The following is a 21,088-nucleotide window of genomic DNA, read 5'->3' on the forward strand; positions in this document are numbered from 1 at the left end:
TATAATTTTTTTTTTTTTTTTTTTTTTTTTTTTTTTTAGGCGTTCAAACGCAATTTTATTAATGATAATAACAAACACATTGCAATTACATGAACAAAGGTATATAAAGATCATAAGAATTATTTACATAAACAAAAATGTTAAATAATAACATAAATGTTAAATAATACCTGGGTTAGACCGCTGGGGTAAAGGGACTTTACAGTCCTATCCCAGCAGAATAAACAAGGTGTATTCTATTCCACTTTATTGTATTTTTTTTTTAAAGATGAGTGCTCCACCGCCGTTTTTATTTCGTAGCAATGGAACAACTGCTACATTAGACGCTTGTGGCCTGTGTCGTAGCATGCCCATCCCGTAGTATTCGGATTTTGATGAAATTTGACCAAAAGAATGGATGAAAATATGGAAAATTTACTCACAGCACTTGGACCCAATCTGGATTTTGAGGGCCCCGTGGACACCCCTTTTTAAGGGACTGGGGCATAACTTCATAGAAAATACGGGAGACAAGGAGCCCTTTTGACTGGCAGAACTAGGTAAGAACGAGGGTTCGATTCCCGCCCGGGGCGGATTTTATCCTGATCGGATAAGGTTTGTTCTCGGAACGGCTGTCTTTCTCCTATCCTGTCTTTCTCCTCTCTTCACTTTCGGGACGATACGAAATTAGCAGTTACATTTTCCTACTATAAAACCTCTTGAGAAAAAAACTCGAAAAAATACCTATTGAAAAATTTACTGTAAACTGTAAAGTAAAAATACCTAGGCTTCACTTTTTTCACATCGGCTGCAAAATATACGCTATCCACTCTTGACCTAACCTCATTGTTTGTTTTCAAAAACATGTGATTCTAGCCGCGCGAAAATTCAAATTGTAGGTATGTGGTAAGCAAAAGGACAGGGAAGTACACGGTATCTTCAAAGGGAGGGAGGGGTGAAAATGATGAATCATGAAAAATGAGGCATTATGCCAGATATGAAATTTATTTTTTATTTATTTACATAATCATTATTGTTACTATTAGGTAGGTAGGTACCTATTATTTATTTTTATTTTTTTTTATCTCGAAGTTCACAAACTATTACCTATTATCTTATCTATTTTGACTACGTACCTATTTTATGTACCTACATAGGTAGGTACTAGGTACCATTTTTTTGACGCTTCAATACGAAATTGTGGCCAGACTAAGTTAGCCCGAAAGTTAGAGCGCCTGCCTTGTAAGCGCTAGGTCGCGGGTTTGCGTTCAACCCGGGGCGAACATTATCCTAAACAGATAAGTTTTTAAATAATACCTGGGTTAGACCGCAGGGGTAAAGGGACTTTACAGTCCTATCCCAGCAGAATAAACAAGGTGTATTCTATTCCACTTATTGTATCTTTTGATTGTAATTGTAGAAAGGATTGAATAAAGGACAAGGGAAGGGTTTGTATGATAAAGGAGAAGGTTTATTGAAATAGAAATGTGAACAGAGAAATTATGTACAGAATGATAAAAAGATGTCTCAGAACTGGGAGAGTTTTTCAGTTGTTGATTTGGTTGCTAGGTGACAATATTACTGGGTGGTTGTTGTTTTGTAATACTGTGTGTATCATAATATACCACACCACTCTATTGTATGTTGTTCTATTCTTACCTTCCATGTTCGCCTTGATACCAGCCGGGTCTTCGAAGTTGCAGCCCCTCAGATTAGCCCCTTCCAGGTTGGCACACAACATCCGGACGCCTAGAAACTGGGCACCCTCCAACTGAGCATGGCTGAGGTCTGCCCTTTCCATGAGACAATAGGACAGATTGGTGCCTACCATGCGACACCCGTGTAAACAAGCATACTGTGGAAACAGATACAACTTATAAATCATTTTTATTTATTTATTTACGGGACTAACCCTTTGTACAAAAATGTCAATAGAAAAAAATACACTAAAACTAAACAAACACAAACAACAATCAAATACAGTAGAAAAAAATAATAAAATGAAATGTAAAAGGAAAGTAAAAAGTAATAAAGAGTAAATTTAATTAAAATTAAAGCGCCGTCATTGGCATTCCTGACCATTCTATTAAGAGGTGAGTGAAAGCTATAATTAGTGTGACATGAGCTCAAGTAGAATGTGTAAATCATAATACAATAGAATATACCGTTTAACTTATTGTCCTATTGTGTACCTCATGTTCCTACAAGCTGTATAACTAGAAAAAAAGTGAACCTTTTTTTTTATTCAAGAGGATTGATAGAGGGAACTGTAACTGCTAAGGTCTTATCGTCCGGAAAGTGAAGAGAGATGGAAGACAGGATAGGAGAAAGTCAGCCGTTCCGAGAACGAACACTATCACATCAGGATAAAATCCGCCCCGGGCGGAAATCGAACCCGCAGCCTAGCGCTTACAAGGCAGACGCGCTACCAGCTAACTATAGTCTATTCAGATGGATATGAGAGCAAGGAGTCATCGACCCAAAATTAAGGAACCAATCAGAATGCAAGAATTTCTTGCATTGTTGCATTTAAGGTAAAAGTCTATTTTAATAAACTCTCCCTTTTAAAAAGCAGAGGTAGCTTTGAACTGTAACCTTTTTTTCGAGAGGTTGGTGAAACTCACAATTGGGAACGAGCTCTAAATAGTTGGGTCCAATTTCGAGACCAAACATAAATGAATAATAGAGAGGAAACTATTTACATCTATCGAACCTATTGCTTACGCTGATATATGCTCTAATTTCAAGTGTCTGCTCTTATGAATGAGAACAGGACCAAGTGCTGATGGTAAGGAATGTCAGGATATTTATGTTAATAGAACATTTCCTGGCTCGTGGCTCACATACAATAAATAGAATACTGCTATTACCTACTTCATTTTGCATTGTAGACTCAGAGGGAGTAGACAGAAATCAAAGGAATTTCTAACTGTGTTAAGCATAGGTACCTAAAAGCTTGTCAAAAATATCGTTCCCCAATTCTTACACCTATAGTACAGTAAAAATCGACATATGAAAAGGGAAAAAAGAATACCTCTGTGAAACTTTGGGAATAACTTCATTTTAGCATGTACTTGAAGGGAAAAAAAGTCTCTAGCAATTCCGGGGGTTCGAGAGGTTGAATCACTGTGCAATGTGGGAGGAAGCACTGTGCAATGTACCTTACTCTTTTAAAGATTTTCTACCGTTGCACCTTTGACATGTTTGGCAACGTAGCTTACGTTTTTGATGACTCATTTCTCTCATATCCATCTAGATTGACTACAGGCTGGCAAAGTTAACCCTTTGCGTACCTTGAAATTGATATTTCTCAGGTCCAATCGAGATAGATCGGAGCCGGCCAAATTAACCCCTTGGAATCTCAATTCGGCCGTGATGGGAGTCAGGATGAGTGCATTGATGACGTCACGACGTGATAGAGGCATCATATCACGTGATCTCTCACGTGACATGATGATTTCCATGAGCTGAGGAACAAGACTCTCAATGCCAAAGAACCGGGCCTCTTCTAACACACCTGGGGAGAAGGAGGTCAACAAACGAAGTGAGTTTAGAGGTGGATTTGGGCACGGTTGATCCAGTGGTAACGCGCTTGCTTGCCATGCAGAAGGTCCCCGGTTCGAATCCCACCATCAACAAAAATTTGTACTCGTTTTATTTGATTGCAAATATTTCAACAGGTTACTTTCTGGTGTTCTCATGTTGATCCAGCACCTAAATGGGAAGTATTGTGTCTCTTATCGCCCATCTGATGAAAGGCATACTATGGGATGGGCATGCTACAACACAGGCCACATGCGTCTAATGTAGCAGTTGTTTCATTGCTACGAAATAAAAAGGCGGTGGAACACTCATCTTTTATTTTTTGTAATTCACCAATGACAATGAAAGATTTCACTAAGCAACCTCCGTGGCCGAGTGAGTATCACACTAGGCTTGCACTCCGGAGGTCACACAGACAGACAGACACACACACGGACCAATGGCTGAAACTTTGGATTTAGGCTCTAGGGACCTCAAAACGTGTTTTGACACTAAAATTTGACCATCGAAAATTTGACCCGATTACATTACTTTCCTTCCTATAGGATAAGGAAAGTAAAAAGACGAGAAACTCCCGTGATTACATTACCTAGTTTCCTTCCTATAGGATAAGGAAAGTAAAAAGGGCAAGGAACAAGAAGACCTTTACTTACCTTCAGGGTTAATATTTGGGTCAAGTACAAGTTGTCCGTTCCGGAGATAGTTGAGTATGGGTTCAAAATAAGTCGGAGATCTGTCTATGAGGTAAGCACCGGTACTGTCAACATCTCCCGGGTTCATGAAGTATCCACCCTCTGAGCCCTCGGCAAACATTTTGGCAAGCATGCTGTTTGTTTCTGATCGGACCAAAGTGCCTCGAGATGTTGTGAATAGTTTACCTGGAGGGATTCATAATAATGTTTTGAAAGTCAAAATAGAACCAAATAGAAGTGTTTTGCCATTATTTTACAACATTTTCATAAATATTTTAGAAGCCATGTTCTTAAATACAAATAAAAAGATGTTTTTTTTTTATGTTGTTCTATTCTTACCTTCCATGTTCGCCTTGATACCAGCCGGGTCTTCGAAGTTGCAACCCCTCAGATTAGCCCCTTCCAGGTTGGCACACAACATCCGGACGCCTAGAAACTGGGCACCCTCCAACTGAGCATGGCTGAGGTCTGCCCTTTCCATGAGACAATAGGACAGATTGGTGCCTATCATGCGACACCCGTGTAAACAAGCATACTGTGGAAACAGATACAACTTATAAATCATTTTTATTTATTTATTTATTTACGGGACTAACCCTTTGTACAAAAATGTCAATAGAAAAAAATACACTAAAACTAAACAAACACAAACAACAATCAAATACAGTAGAAAAAAAAATAATAAAATGAAATATAAAAGGAAAGTAAAAAGTAATAAAGAGTAAATTTAATTAAAATTAAAATCGCCGTCATTGGCATTCCTGACCATTCTATTAAGAGGTGAGTGAAAGCTGTAATTAGTGTGACATGAGCTCACGTAGAATGTGTAAATCATAATACAATAGAATATACCGTTTAACTTATTGCCCTATTGTGTACCTCATGTTCCTACAAGCTGTATAACTAGAAAAAAAGTGAACCTTTTTTTTCTTATTCAAGAGGATTGATAGAGGGAACTGTAACTGCTAAGATCTTATCGCCCGGAAAGTGAAGAGAGAAGGAAGACAGGATAGGAGAAAGTCAGCCGTTCCGAGAACGAACACTATCACATCAGGATAAAATCCGCCCCGGGCGGAAATCGAACCCGAAAAGGGGTCACAAATTATATTCTGATATTCTGATTAAAATAAATATATTTATAAATTGAGTTACAAGCTTTTACTCTACAATTTTCCTTCAATTTGTTTTCACATAACTCTCAGACTACTTTATTTGATCAATTTTGAAGAAAATAGTTTTTTTTTCTTCCATTAATTTTTTATTTGTAGGTATATTCTCCTAATAAAAACTTTATTGCACCTCCATTTTCAATATCTCTGCTCCGTCTTTGGATTCCACATCTTTCTTGTTCCTCTCACTCTCATTGACAGTGCTTGCATTTGATTATGAGCTTGATTGGACCACTGAGTGAAGTCCTTTGCATTACCTTTACTCCCGTTATTTATTTAGACACAGAAAATTTGTCTGAAATGCCCACCCTGGTACTACAGTGCATTTCTCCAGGGTGGAACTTTTATTTTCTATAGTACCTTTACTCCCAAAAAAGTACAACTTACAAAAGGGGATCCCCTCTGAGGCTTAGGTGTGGGGGCCACTACCCCAGGGGATAAGTTAAGCATATAGGTAAGAATCTACAAATCTCTACAAAGGGGATTCTCTATTCACGTATCACCTTTGAGGACTCCGTAGGGTCTTTTTTGGGGGTAGTAAATTGTACAGTTTACAGATCCACTGGTTTGCAAAGAGGTTCTTCTATTGATTCACTGATAAGATCCTTACCTTCCCATCTACCTCGGTACCATTTCTGAAGAGTACCACTCGCTTCATACTGGATGTGGTTCCACATAAATACTATTTACCTTTTCACAACTTTTGTGGTTATCCATGCATTACCAAGTGCCTCCTTTACAATAGTAATTTGTGCTTTATTTATGTTTCAAATGTTTAACATACGTATAAGAACACTTTGTGTCACTTTTCATATTTAATTTCCACGAATCAATAATCTTTTTACACTGGTAATGCCGCCACTGGTCGCTACTAAATTAGAATCGATTTTCCTCACAAGGCTAAGTGCGCCCCGAACTCCAAGCACTCGGACACAGAGATTGCTTTGCTTTAATTTTTCAATCAATCAAGGTGTATTTACTTATTTCCAAATGTGTTCCCCATAATATGTTTTTTTTTTTTTTTTTTTTTTTTTTTTTTCGTCGCTAAAAACCATTTTTATGCTGGATGTGGTTCCAGGAACAAGAGTAATAAATTATCAAGGGCCAAACACCCTTTTTAACTTTGTCTACTTCTTCTTTACGTGTTATTTAACTAAACTTGGCACTTGGCAGTAAAAGAAAGGCAGACATTCTTTCTTTATCAAATCAAAAATTTAAAAAATTTCGTACTTTTGTGGAAATTTGAAAATGTAAACAAAACATCAGCTGATTCTTGTATCAAATGGGAGGACTAATGGCCCAGGAGAAGTCTACTTCCTTTACCAGCCGCATCATTACTTTTTACGAAGAGTAGCGCTAGTATCAATTTTCATAGTCCCTCCCATCTGTAGCACACACTAGGAATTTCCGTACTTGGAATTGGGAATTACCGTACAGTACTGACACTGTTTTCGTATCAAATGGGAGGACTTATGGCCCAGGAGAAGTCTACTTCCTCTACCAGCCGCATCATTACTTTTTACGAAGGGTAGCGCTAGTATCAATTATTTTCATAGTCCCTCCCATCTGTAGCACACACGTGACACGTGGAATTTCCGTACTTGGAGTTGAAAATTACCGTACATTGTTTTTATGGTACTTCGCACGGATAAACGGTAGGTACCAATCATGCTTGTTTATGTTTCCCAATCTTTGAAATAATCCCATGATCTGAAATAATCCCATGACACCCAGGGCCGTATCCAGGATTTTGCCGAGGTGGGGGGGGAACTCCTAACTTGTTAGTTACTAGGAGCTATTCCACAAAGAACTCCACATTTTACATTTACATATCATGACCTGATGACAAAATAAGCAACACAGACAACTTTGCATGATTGGGGCTGTTAGTAACTCATCCTTAGAGCTGATGACATCCTTTTGACATCAAAATATTTTCAAAGTGCAAAGTTCTTTTCATGACCAAGATATTGCATCAGACATTCATGCTTTCTCATGAATGATCTGTTGATGATTCATTATTTTATTTATTTACTTTATGTACTTTAACTATGTACTTTAAAATAAGCTGATGGTATTACTCTGTCTTTATCTTTATTTATTTTATGATTATTATTTTTTAAACCCTATGGGATATTAGGTCCAGTATTCATTATTGATCTTGTTAGGTTTAGTAGGGGTCATTTTTTTTTTTTTTTTTTTTTCCTCAAGTGTGTCAATAGTTTAAATATTATTGAAGAGGGATGTAGGAAGTAGAAACAGACACTTTAATAGTTTCAATTTTCAAACTTTCTCTTTCAGTTTCACCCATCTGACACTTGTATGATTTTATAATTTAAAAAAATCGCGCCATTCGCTTGGAGGGATGGTCGAAAAAATAAACAAACAATTTTAATAATAATAATCATGTAGTGATAATAGTAGTAAGAATAATAACCATACAGTAGTAGTAGTCATGTTAGTAATAACCATGATAAAAGTGGGTTATAAAAAATAAAATTTTGCCACATTTTGGGAACTGTTTGTTTCCGAAAAAATCCAATGTGGCAACAATGGTGAACGAGTGTCCAAGTGAATGAATGGGTACCACTCGGCTGCAAAATGTACGCTATCCACTCTTGACCTAACCTCATTGTTTGTTTTCAAAAACATGTGATTCTAGCCGCGCGAAAATTCAAATTGTAGGTATGTGGTAAGCAAAAGGACAGGGATGTACAAGGTATCTTCAAAGGGAGGAGGGAGGGGTGAAAATGATGAATCATGAAAAATGAGGCATTATGCCAGATATGAAATTTATTTTTTATTTATTTACATAATCATTATTGTTACTATTAGGTAGGTAGGTACCTATTATTTATTTTTATTTTTTTTTATCTCGAAGTTCACAAACTATTACCTATTATCTTATCTATTTTGACTACGTACCTATTTTATGTACCTACATAGGTAGGTACTAGGTACCATTTTTTTGACGCTTCAATACGAAATTGTGGCCAGACTAAGTTAGCCCGAAAGTTAGAGCGCCTGCCTTGTAAGCGCTAGGTCGCGGGTTTGCGTTCCACCCAGGGCGAACATTATCTTAAACAGATAAGGTTCGTTCTCGGAACGGCTGTCCTATCCTGTTTTCCTTTTCTCTTCGATTTTGGACGATATAAGACGACTACTACAAGTTATAATAATAATAATAGACTCTTGAGTGGAAGGTAACCAACCACTAGGCGAGGTTACGCCGGAGGCGTTCTCTATCACCTAACCCTTAGAGCTCCATTATTATGTGGTCAAATTCTCGTACACACGTAAGTACAAAGAAAAAGATACTTGAGTTTCCCGCTGGTATGTTCTATGAACGCAATGTTAGAGAGGTAATACCTATTGATGTTCTCGTACCTAATAAAATGAAACTTGAGGAATTTCAAATCGTCTGATCTAAAAAAAAGAAAAAATCTGGATGGGCCGTGTTCCCGAAAAATTCCGAGCCCAGTCCTATCCACTTTGACGCGAATTTTTTCGTAGGTATACGATTAATGTTTGGTTTTATTTTCTGTCGGACCGGACCAAATCCCCACATTTTTTTTTTTTTTTTTTTTTTTTTTTTCTTTCTCTGGTTTTGATGATTCTTCTAGAATTCCTACCTGGAAATTTTCAGGATTATTTGAGTGAGCTCCGAAAAAATCAAACCCTTTCTTCTTCTTTTTTGACAAAGATGGTTATGAAAAAGAGTTCTCTAAGTAATTTAGATGAATACCCTAAAGGCCTGTGTCCCACCTTGCCGTTTCGAATAAAAAAACGGTCGTTTTGTTCGTTTCTCGGGTACACATTTAAATTAGGTACATTGCCTACAGGACATTCGGGAAAAAATCGGTGAAACTCACGACAAGTGGAAAAGGGCCAGGTTCCTTAAAATACAAAGCAGCCAGGAAACCGTACATTCATTCATGAAAGATAGGCACCTCGTCTGTACGTCTTGTGTTGATTGTATTTTAGGTCAGGTTTTTTAGTATAGAGGTTAGATATAGGAAACGAACTATTAAACATTGTATCGTCCCTATATCATAAAAAAACACAGGATAGGAGTACAGCCGTACTAATAAAAATCATTATAAATCAGGATAAACCCTCCAAATGACTTATGTAAAAAAAAAGGCTATTTACCTCGGACATAGGTTACCTTCGTGTCTGATCATTTGGAACAGGGCCCTGGTCTGCACGCGGCTAACATAAGGAATAACCATTACAAGAGCGTGGAGAGAAGTGAGGAATAACATTGGAAAAGAGATTACGCTGGACGTATCTCAAGACTACGAGAGTTGGAGGAGAATCTGCCTCGAACTAAGTATGATATAAATAGGATTTTTTTACGTAGGAAAAGCTGCGCGCCATCAGCTGATTTTGTCTCAACGACCACCCAGTTGAGAAGTCTGTTCTACACGCCTAGTAACAGTTAAATCAGTCACCTATTCTGCACTGAAAATTCTCTGATTCTGTGCATTACACTACTAGACGAATGATGATGACATTAACTAACCTATTATACCTACTGTAGGTACTTTCAGACAGGACAACCACACTACTTATCAATGTGTATGTTACGTAACTCGAGATGATAGTGTACGACTCTTTCTGTCCCTCTCGAACAAAAATCACCTACTTTCATCACACTATTAGGGATTTATCGAAAGTGAACTTTTGAACTATCACAAAACGGACTTTTCGTCCTATGCGAGCAGTAATGAAGATATGAAGCTACTATTATCCTATTATTTATTCGTATTATTATCATACAGCTCTTTTCAACTCCCGCATGAGCTTCGCGTGACGTGAATAGAGTTGTGGTTTTTCTACCTTGATATAAATACCCGCGATGCACCTCAGTTGGATCAGATACGTCCTGGGCGTTGTGGTGTGAAACAACGGTTCAGACCGCAGACAGCTCCCACTGAGCGTTGCATGGGTGAGGTTTAACTTCAGTAGTGTCGTACATTCTAGTAGATTTTCTGCGGCGACTAAATTATGTCTTCAAAGTATACAGGGTAGTGAATCTGTCATTTGTATGTTACAGAAATAGGAAAAAGAAAAAATCAACCAAAACAAAAGTTTTGAAAATAATTAGAGGAAAAAAAAGTAGACTGATCTGGCAAGAGCTGCACATGGAGGAGCGACAATGGAACGTGGGACATTGAGCGCGAAGCTGGACAGGTGCCCAACCACTTTCAATCGCCCACCAGGCTGGAGTGAGAAGAGTGGACTACTTAAAAAATTAATAAATAAATAAATAAATAAATAAATACAATAAATATTATATATCAATAATACCCAGCGGTAAAACACCCCCCGTCACTACAAGACGCTGTGTCCTGTCTACCAAACAACAGGTGTCGGCGCGGCCGGCGGAAAGTTTTGCGAACCTCTGCACGACGTGACTGGAACCCCGGGATGACCAGAGGAGATTTGCTCTCAGTAGTGATGAAACGCCAGGCAAAATATTCGGAGTTTTTTCCAAGTGACCATCCTGTACTTGGCGTGCAAAAATTCCGGTTTTTATATATATTAAGGTATTATGTGACCAACATTTTGTGTTGAATTCTCTTCAGAAAAAAGTTATTGGATCATTTTGGCAGCATAGTTGGGGTGGATGGTTAGATCATTCTATCTTTAAAGGTGTTAGGTCGCGTGTTCAATTTCGGGCCGAGGAATAACTTTAATATCATAAAGCCCTAAACAGTCAAACTTCTTAAATTAAAAAAAAAAAAACATATAAAAAATGTCGATTGACTGAGTCTATTGTAGAATACTAGAGACCAACCTTTGTTATACTTTTAGCTAGGAACTGTTTGATTGGTGTGTGTCATGAAATAATAGGTATGTAGGTTACCTATACCTATTGTTCTCAACTAACGTCGGTTACCTTTTATCCGCTATTGGACTTTGTTGCGAATTACATTCGCAGATGAATTATTTGTTTCAGTCCATTTTTTTTTTCCACTATCCTCTAAGTCTAAAATAGATCAAGTTTCCTTTAAACTTTTGTAACTCTACACCGGGGTAAATAATATCTCATAAAACTCCATAGAAGTGATTTAAGGTAGCTCATTATTAACCCTGCAGCATGGCCACTACCCGCGCGCGAGTGGTCAAAAGCACCAATATTCCTCCATGCGGAGGTGCTGGGTTTGACTCCCGGCCCGGCCTAAAAATTTCTGTCCGGACAAAACTCCATGCCTGGGCTGTTTTTTAACCCTCGATGTTCTCCTGTTTACCAGAACGTCTTGACTAGCACTACCGATGACAGGCCCCAAATATTCAAAAAAAGAAAAAGAGAAGGGTATTGGCTTTATGTCAATGCGGACGAATCTGCGACCTGATAGACTCTTGAGTGGAAAGGTAAACAGCTGAGGTGAGGTTAACCGCCTCTACCACCTAACCCTTGTAGAGCTCCTTATGTGGTCAAATAAAGAAGATAAAATTCCATGCCTCGCCTGGAATCGAACCCCGCGTTCTCCTGTTTAGAGTGACGTAAAGTCAAAGTATCCCATTGCAATCAGTAAGGTTCCCCTAGACCCTAGAACTCTCTAGAGTACAGTCATAGTCGTATAGTTAGTTTTCGTCAATCATCGATCGGACGGCAGATATGACTATTTCTCGGTTCAACGATTTTCGAACAATTCTCCAGTGGCGTATGGAATGGAAAGCTAAGGGAGCACATAATTCTCCAGTGGTGTATCTGTAACCGGCATTCTATAGAATACCTACCGTTTTTGGGAAAAGTGTATAATGAAATCGATAGTAATATATGATATTATATCATATTACTAGGACTTTTCATAAAGTACGTAAAATGGGGTAACTTTGCACCAGTATTATTCTAGGTTTCTAGCTCATTATATGAAATGCCAGGTCCGTACCAGGCAAAGTGTGAAAAGCTTTGTATTACTCTGTGTCCTCGAGTGAAAGAGCTCCTGACGCTCAACCGCTAGGTCGCGGGTTCGAATCCCAGGGAATCACCGTTTTCCTCCCTCTCTACAAATTTCCTCAACCTTTCTGACCACTTACCGAAAAACCGTGAGCGATTATTCAACTGGATTCTAAAGGTGTGTCCACACGCAGGCGACGGCCATCGATCGATTGCGACTGAACCGTCCACACTGCCTCCACAAAATTAGATTCATCTCGTCGATCGACTATGTTTGTAACACACCTTTAAGACTATGTTTGTACAATACCTTGTTTTATATTCTGTATCGAAAAAGGGTTCTTCCCGTTAATATACGTACTTTCAAGTACATTATTTACATTTTACAAGACCACCAGCAAATCGGCATACTGGATGTATCACACCCGTACTTATCTAGGGTTTTAGCAAGGGTAAGACCCAAGAATTTGAAGTGCCTTCTACATTTAGGAGCAAAAATAGCTCGAGGATGCGCTCCCCTAAATACGCCCCTGGTATGAGTATGTATAGTTTAGGGTTCATAGCTCCCCTTTCATAAACCTCACGGCACGCCACTACAATTCTCATTAGATCTCAATTCTAAACAAAGCTCTCTTTTAATCTTTTCCTTCGATTCTTTCAAATCGCAATAAAGAATTTTGTAATATTTTCATTAAGCCATGGAGCCTGATCGAAACACTCAAGGCTGAAGAGAGAAAGAACTCATCTTTCATTGCTGCTTGTGGATTTAATTGACCGAAGGAATTAAACTGTTTGTTTTTTAAATCAACGACTTTGTAATACGGCCATCGAATCCGATCAACGACAATTAGACAAAGGGACTACATGTCCTAATTCGACATTCTAATCTAAATAGGTAAAGCACTAATATCTAATGTAGGTACATACTTTCGTTTGTTTGTTTTTCGTTTTTTTTTTTTTTTTTTTTGCCTTGGTAGTGTAATAGTCAATAATTCAAAATGCTCGCCTGGTAATCAGGAGTCAGGAGGGTAGAGCCCGTTCCCACTTGTCGTTCGGAAAAAAATCGTGTCGTGTGAGGTGGGAACACTCTCATTTAAACTACATCGCCTACAGGACATTTTGTGTCGTTCGGAAAAAAATCGTGTCGTGCTTGGTGGGAACACTCACAAGGACATTCGGGAAAAAATCGGGTGAAACTCACAAGTGGGAACAGCCTCTGAATAGTTGGGTCCAATTTCGAGAGCAAACATAAATAATCTATTTACCTACATTTATCGAGCCTATTGCTTACGCTGATATATGCTCTAATTTCAAGTGTCTGCTCTTATGAATGAGAATAGGACCAAGTGATGATGGTAAGGAATGTCAGGATATTTATGTTAATAGAACATTTCCTGGCTCGTGGCTCACATACACTAAATATAGAATACTGCTATTACCTACTTCATTTTGCATTGTAGACTCAGAGGGATTGGACAGAAATTAAAGGAATTTCTAACTGTGTTAAGCATACTTAAAAGCTTGTCAAAAATATCGTTCCCCAATTCTTACACCTATAACTTTGTATTTAGGCTCTAGGGACCTCAAAACGTGTTTTGGCACTAAAAACTGACCATCGAAAATTTGACCCGATTAAATTACTTTCCTTCTTATAGGATAAGGAAAGTAAAAAAGGACACCACTATGTTAAGTGACGTATAATATGTATATTATTTCATAGGTATTTTTATTTAATAAAGGATAAATATTTGAAACAAAAACAAATTCGAGGCAAGTCTTTAGAACTCGTACGAATATTAATCTCGTTGATCTGTGGCCTGTTCCAAGAACCACTCCGCACTTTTTACTCAACGCGAGTCGTTCTTGGAACAGACCACAGACTGCCAATATCACTCAATAGATAAATCTGTACAGAAACAAAAATATAAAATATATCCTCATATAATGAACTACATAATATAAGCAAGAAATGAGACTTAATTCCCGCGGCCACACTTTGAGAATTAACGTAATCCACTTGGGTTAACCAGTCTGGTTAATTTTACTCTTTAGATTAAGATTAACATGGTTCATTTTAGTCAAAAGTTTAACCCGTTTGAATTAAAAAGAAATATCAAATGTGTTAATGCTAGTCGCAAATTTCGTTTCGTGATAAATTTACAACTCGAACTAACAACCTTCAGAATTCCAGTCCACTGCGATAACCACTACACTACTAAGGTAGGTTATTCATCTAAATTAGCATTAATTTTGCCAGCCCTGGTTAGCTTGGTGGGTAGCGCGACTGCCTTATAAGCGATAGGTCGCGGGTTCGATTCGCGCCCAGGGCGGATTTTATCCTGAATAGGTAAGGTTCGTCCTCGGAACGGCTGGCTTTCTCCTATCCTGTCTTTCTCTTCGCTTTCGGTACGATAAGACCTTAGCAGTTACAGTTCCCTCTATCAAACATCTTTAAAAAAATCAAAGTGTGGCCCAGGCATAAAAGACAAAATAACTGTACATTAATAAAATGGAAATTCTTAATGCCCAGGACCACAATCTCAGTTTAAACTTGGTTTAAATTTAACTCACCGATTAAAGCAAGCTGATTGGTTGATTTCAAACTCTTTGACCAATCAGATTGCTCCAATAGTTTAAACTCACATTGTGGTCTCGACCATGATAAGTCTGAGCGTAGGATTAAATGAAAGACATATGGCGTGTTCCACCAATGACTTAAATAGGAGATTTTACTAGACTTTTTTTTTTTGTAATGTCCAAAACTGAGTTATCTACATAGTAATTAGCTATTTATTTCATGCCATTTTATCCTATACCTACATAGGTATTATGTATTGTTTACAAATCACCATTAAAAAAAATAATAATAAAGTTTCAACTCATTTAAATTTAGGATTACATACATAATTATTTAATATACATAATTTTTTTGATTGGTAAAAGATACCCTATTTGTGAAATCTCCTATTTATTAAGAAATTGGTGAAAAGCGTCATTAATATAGTTACGAAGAAAAATATTTGTATAAGTAAAAAAAATAGGTAATTAATAAAATGATGGAATAATGGATAATTAGATATCTACATCAAAATAGGTGACTTTTCATGTCCAGTTTGTTAAGGTTGTCAAATGGATTGAACTCACAACCTGAGATTATTTTACCACCCCAGTGTCAGATTTACTTTATCTTGGACTAGCGGTCATATGAAACACTATGGAGCGGTTTGAGTTGAAACATACCTGAGTTTTTTTTTTTTTTCCGAATTGATATTGTTATCAGTGATTTTGTTTATTATTATTTTTTACCGCACCCTGAGTTGATTTTACCGTACCTGCACCAATTTTTACCGCACCTGCATCCCACTTTACCGTACGGTCTGCGACATATGCAATGGCGTCAGCATCAACTCCAGCGCCGCGTCCTTCAGATTTGCCCCCCTCAGGTTAGCCTCATGCAGGTCGCTCCCGGAAAGGTCGCAGTTCTCCAGGTCGGCTCCGGCCAGAACTGCGGCCCGCAGGTCGCAATTCTGCAGGTTGGCATTCTTGAGTGTGGCGACCCGCAGATTGACTCCGGCCATGTTGCTGCCCTCCAAATTGGCGCCTTTCAGATTAACACCTGGGGGATAGGGAGGGAGAGTTTTTAGAAGGGAGTCACCGTGAATAAATCAAAATCTTATATTATAAGAACAAGATCCATTCACTCATTCACAGTTCACATTTCATAGTTCACACACTGATCGCTCTATCTCGAGAACCACAACACCTAGAAAGCTGAAATTTGGTAGGAATATTCTTTTTATGGTCTAGGTGTGCAATAAGAAAGGATTTTGCGAAAATCTACACCGATCCTGAGATATGATCAATTTTTGATCGCTGAAATCTCCATAAGAAATACACAGAGTGCAGAGACTGCGGGATAGAAAACTTTTCCTCGCTCGCCTAATATTTGAGTTTCGTTTATGTTTTTAGTTTGATAACTACAAGTTCGGCCATGCCTTTTCCACAAGTTTGGCCATGCCTCGGGATGAACTAGCGGGATTCCGGAGCGAAGCGACGGAATTCAGCTAGTCAAATCATGAATACTATTTACCTTTTCACAACTTTTGTGGTTATCCATGCATTACCAAGTGCCTCCTTTACAATAGTAATTTGTGCTTTATTTATGTGTGAAGGTGCGTACAAAACTGCGACCTGCGGCAAAACATGCCAAGAACACTCCCACGGCAAAGCTGCTGCAAAATTGACATTTAAAGTGCTATTACGTACATTTGTGGCGCACCGTAAGGACATCCCATTGAAACTGATCAACCAACTGATGTTTCAAATGTTTAACATACGTATAAGAACACTTTGTGTCACTTTTCATATTTAATTTCCACGAATCAATAATCTTTTTACACTGGTAATGCCGCCACTGGTCGCTACTCAATTAGAATAGCTACTCGATTTTCCTCACAAGGCTAAGTGCGCCTCGAACTCCAAGCACTCGGACACAGAGATTGCTTTGCTTTAATTTTTCAATCAATCAAGGTGTATTTACTTATGTGCAAAATGTGTTCCCCATAATATGTTTTTTTTTTTTTTTGGGTTTAAAAACTTAGGCGTTCAAACGCAATTTTATTAATGATAATAACAAACACATTGCAATTACATGAACAAAGGTATATAAAGATCATAAGAATTATTACATAAACAAAAAATGTTAAAATAATAACATAAATGTTAAATAATACCTGGGTTAGACCGCCTGGGGTTAAAGGGGACTTTACAGTCCTATCCAAGCAGAATAAACAAGGTGTATTCTATTCCACTTTATTGTATTTTTTTTTTAAAGATGAGTGCTCCACCGCCGTTTTTATTTCGTAGCAATGGAACAACTGCTACATTAGACGCTTGTGGCCTGTGTCGTAGCATGCCCATTCCCGTAGTATGCCCTCATCAGATGGGGCGAGAAAGAGACACATACTTTCCATTTAGGTGCTGGGTCCACACGAGATTGCATCCTAAATGACGGTGTGTCGCGACCTCATCCAAGAAAGACTGTACTCGTATTAACGACAGCGTCGAAAATGTAATGTTAAATTGAGCTCGATACACAACATTCTGCGTGACAGCTGCAATTACAAATTCATTTCATGAAAGACTTCTGCTGAAATCTGATCACTGTTTCATGGGCCAAATTCTGGTGTTACACTCTGCAAACACTAATGTACCGGGAGGGGGTACACTACTTGTTTCATCTTGTGTAGGGTCCAGAGGCAAAATCTCATCTAATCTGGATAAAGGAAAGAAGAGAAATATACAAAAGATTAGTCCGGCAAGAAGGGGGTTTTTATTTATTTTTTTATTTATTTATTTTCTTTTTTTATTTCGTTGAACAAGAATTCTTGCAACCTCCCCAATTAATACACCTCAACTCGGAATGGAACCCCTAATCTTTAGTTCCGAAGTCGATCGCTCTATAGGTTGGTGACCATTATTATATTTATTTATTTACGGGACTAACCCTTTATACAAAAAATGACAATAGAAAAAAATACACTAAAACTAAACAAACACAAACAACAATCAAATACAGTAGAAAAAAAAATAATAAAATGAAATATAAAAGGAAAGTAAAAAGTAATAAAGAGTAAATTTAATTAAAATTAAAATCGCCGTCATTGGCATTCCTGACCATTCTATTAAGAGGTGAGTGAAAGCTGTAATTAGTGTGACATGAGCTCACGTAGAATGTGTAAATCATAATACAATAGAATATACCGTTTAACTTATTGCCCTATTGTGTACCTCATGTTCCTACAAGCTGTATAACTAGAAAAAAAGTGAACCTTTTTTTTCTTATTCAAGAGGATTGATAGAGGGAACTGTAACTGCTAAGATCTTATCGCCCGGAAAGTGAAGAGAGAAGGAAGACAGGATAGGAGAAAGTCAGCCGTTCCGAGAACGAACACTATCACATCAGGATAAAATCCGCCCCGGGCGGAAATCGAACCCGCAGCCTAGCGCTTACAAGGCAGACGCGCTACCAGCTAACTATAGTCTATTCAGATGGATATGAGAGCAAGGAGTCATCGACCCAAAATTAAGGAACCAATCAGAATGCAAGAATTTCTTGCATTGTTGCATTTAAGGTAAAAGTCTATTTTAATAAACTCTCCCTTTTAAAAAGCAGAGGTAGCTTTGAACTGTAACCTTTTTTTCGAGAGGTTGAATCACTGTGCAATGTGGGAGGAAGCACTGTGCAATGTACCTTACTCTTTTAAAGATTTTCCACCGTTGCACCTTTGACATGTTTGGCAACGTAGCTTACTTTTTAGATGACTCATTTCTCTCATATCCATCTGGATTGACTACAGGCTGGCAAAGTTAACCCTTTGCGTACCTTGAAGTTGATATTTCTCAGGTCCAATCGAGACAGATCGGAGCCGGCCAAATTAACCCCTTGAAATCTCAATTCGGCCGTGATGGGGGTCAGGATGAGTGCATTGATGACGTCACGACGTGACAGAGGCATCATATCACGTGACCTCTCTCGAGACATGATGATTTCCATGAGCTGAGGTACGAGACTCTCGATACCGAAGAACCTGGCCTCTTCTAACACACCTGGGGAGAAGGAGGTCAACAAACGAAGTGAGTTTAGAGGTGGATTTCACCAATGACTTAATGAAAGATTTCACAAATGGGAGAATTTTTAATGATATAAAAAGGAGTATTTAGTGATCCAAACAGGAGTTTTTAAAAACTCCTCCTTTTTGGATTATTGAAAATTCTCCCAATAGTGGAATTTCTCATTAAGTCATTGTAAAGTCCACCATAGGTTTTTATCAACAGTGAACTACACACTAAGAAAAAAATCTAATAATACTAATAATAAATAAGTAAAAATGTCTAGATATAAGTAATAAGAGAAGTTTAAGCAGGGAGTAGATCAGCTTGGTCTCGCTGGACCAAGCTGGTCTATATGGGAAAAGGCAACGAAAAAGAAGAAGTACTTAGATGAAATTTTTTTACTTTCTATTACTACAGTATAGCGGAGCTATACTAGTAATGAAAGTATTGCAATCGGTCCAAATTTTCAAAATCGGGAAATGGTTGGAAATATCCGTTTTGGGATCCCCTGATGTCAAAAAAGTGATTTTTAGCCCATGGTCTGTACGTAACGTACGTACGTACGTAACGTACGTACGTACGTAACGTACGTACGTACGTAACGTACGTACGTACGTAACGTACGTACGTACGTAACGTACGTACGTACGTAACGTACGTACGTACGTAACGTACGTACGTACGTAACGTACGTACGTACGTAACGTACGTACGTACGTAACGTACGTACGTACGTAACGTACGTACGTACGTAACGTACGTACGTACGTAACGTACGTACGTACGTAACGTACGTACGTACGTAACGTACGTACGTACGTACGTACGTACGTACGTGCGTACATACATACGTACAGACCATGGGCTAAAAATCACTTTTTTGACATCAGGGGATCCCAAAACGGATATTTCCAACCATTTCCCGATTTTGAAAATTTGGACCGATTGCAATACTTTCATTACTAGTATAGCTCCGCTAAACTGTAGTAATAGAAAGTAAAAAATCTGGTGTGAACATCACACGACTTTCCTTATCCTATTGAATGATGCTTATTTGAGTGTTCTTTTACCCTAACTTTTACAATATCTCTAACCGTTTTGTCGCTATAGCTGAAAACCGCCAAAAAACGGTCGAAATCTGTCAAAAGCGGTCAAAATACCGCCAAGCGCAGCAAACATCTCAACCAAACGTTTTGTGTTGCATCCTTATCACATTTTTTAAGATAGGAAATTTTTGGTCGAAAATTGGCCGCCGTAGGCGGCTCAAGCTCGGGACTTAGAAAAATTTTCATTTTTTTTTTTTATTATTATTTTTTTTCAAATATGTACGTATTCCGCAAATGTAATAGAAAGTCGTGTGATGTTCACACCAGATTTTTCATCTAAGGAATAAAGGATGTATGTGTACATAGCCTCATGACTACAACTGAGAAAATTATTTACTTACCTTCAGGGTTAATATTTGGGTCAAGTACAAGTTGTCCGTTCCGGAGATAGTTGAGTATGGGTTCAAAATAAGTCGGAGATCTGTCTATGAGGTAAGCACCGGTACTGTCAACATCTCCGGGGTTCATGAAGTATCCGCCCTCTGAGCCCTCGGCAAACATTTTGGCAAGCATGCTGTTTGTTTCCGATCGGACCAAAGTGCCTCGAGATGTTGTGAATAGTTTACCTGGAGGGATTCATAATAATGTTTTGAAAGTCGAAATAGACCAAACAGAAGTGTTTTGCCATTATTTTACAACATTTTCATAAATATTTTAGAAGCCATGTTCTTAAATACAAATAAAAAGATGTCTGTTTTTTTTTTTTTTTTTTTTTTTTTTTTTAATTTTTTTTTTACTTAAATACAAATAAAAAGATGTCTGTTTTTTTTTTTTTTTTTTTTTTTTTTTTTTTTAATCTGTCATTTAAAATTTAACAAAGGATTATTTCAATAAAATGTAAATGTAAATGCAGTTTCTTTCTGTTATTATGTCCCAACTTTGGTGCTCACTGCAGCATTGTAGGATTTTCCTAAAATCTCAATAATCCTAAAATCCAATGTTTATCTACCATGCTGGCACCGGTTGCTATGCACATTTATATGTCATAGCTACTCATTTTCCTCACTAGGCTGAGTGGGCCCCGCAACAGCCAGTCACAAAATCAATCATTTGCATGATACAAATTTCTTGACC

General features: G+C 37.9%; 2 protein-coding genes across 2 annotated transcripts; both read right to left on the reverse strand.

The window, feature by feature from the left end:
• Nucleotides 1-1,525: 1,525 nt before the first annotated feature.
• On the reverse strand, nt 1,526-4,395 carry LOC103519566 (BTB/POZ domain-containing protein KCTD9-like). The gene is made up of 3 exons (XM_026831024.1): nt 4,176-4,395; nt 3,273-3,496; nt 1,526-1,834 (listed from the first exon to the last, which is right to left on the reverse strand). Exons 1-3 carry the CDS (start codon nt 4,345-4,347, stop codon nt 1,526-1,528), a joined length of 705 nt encoding a protein of 234 aa, XP_026686825.1. The 5' UTR covers nt 4,348-4,395.
• Nucleotides 4,396-4,533: 138 nt separating this feature from the next.
• LOC103519567 (BTB/POZ domain-containing protein KCTD9-like) lies at nt 4,534-20,600 on the reverse strand. The gene is made up of 3 exons (XM_008484656.2): nt 20,356-20,600; nt 18,679-18,902; nt 4,534-4,749 (listed from the first exon to the last, which is right to left on the reverse strand). Exons 1-3 carry the CDS (start codon nt 20,525-20,527, stop codon nt 4,534-4,536), a joined length of 612 nt encoding a protein of 203 aa, XP_008482878.1. The 5' UTR covers nt 20,528-20,600.
• Between the last annotated feature and the right edge of the window lie 488 nt (nt 20,601-21,088).

This window comes from Diaphorina citri, unplaced genomic scaffold, assembly GCF_000475195.1.
Source record: "Diaphorina citri unplaced genomic scaffold, Diaci psyllid genome assembly version 1.1 scaffold2801, whole genome shotgun sequence".
Classification (NCBI taxonomy): domain Eukaryota; kingdom Metazoa; phylum Arthropoda; class Insecta; order Hemiptera; family Psyllidae; genus Diaphorina; species Diaphorina citri.

What these genes read in the sequence shown, in the direction of transcription:
- LOC103519566 (XM_026831024.1), bottom strand. Translation starts at nt 4,347, where the DNA reads ATGCTTGCCAAAATGTTTGCCGAGGGCTCAGAGGGTGGATACTTCATG. An exon ending in CCCAAATATTAACCCTGAAG is followed by an intron (nt 3,497 to 4,175) that starts GTAAGTAAAGGT and finishes CCTTCTCCCCAG; the next exon opens with GTGTGTTAGAAGAGGCCCGG. An exon ending in TGAGAAATATCAATTTCAAG is followed by an intron (nt 1,835 to 3,272) that starts GTACGCAAAGGG and finishes CTGTTTCCACAG; the next exon opens with TATGCTTGTTTACACGGGTG.
- LOC103519567 (XM_008484656.2), bottom strand. Translation starts at nt 20,527, where the DNA reads ATGCTTGCCAAAATGTTTGCCGAGGGCTCAGAGGGCGGATACTTCATG. An exon ending in CCCAAATATTAACCCTGAAG is followed by an intron (nt 18,903 to 20,355) that starts GTAAGTAAATAA and finishes CCTTCTCCCCAG; the next exon opens with GTGTGTTAGAAGAGGCCAGG. An exon ending in TGAGAAATATCAACTTCAAG is followed by an intron (nt 4,750 to 18,678) that starts GTACGCAAAGGG and finishes CTGTTTCCACAG; the next exon opens with TATGCTTGTTTACACGGGTG.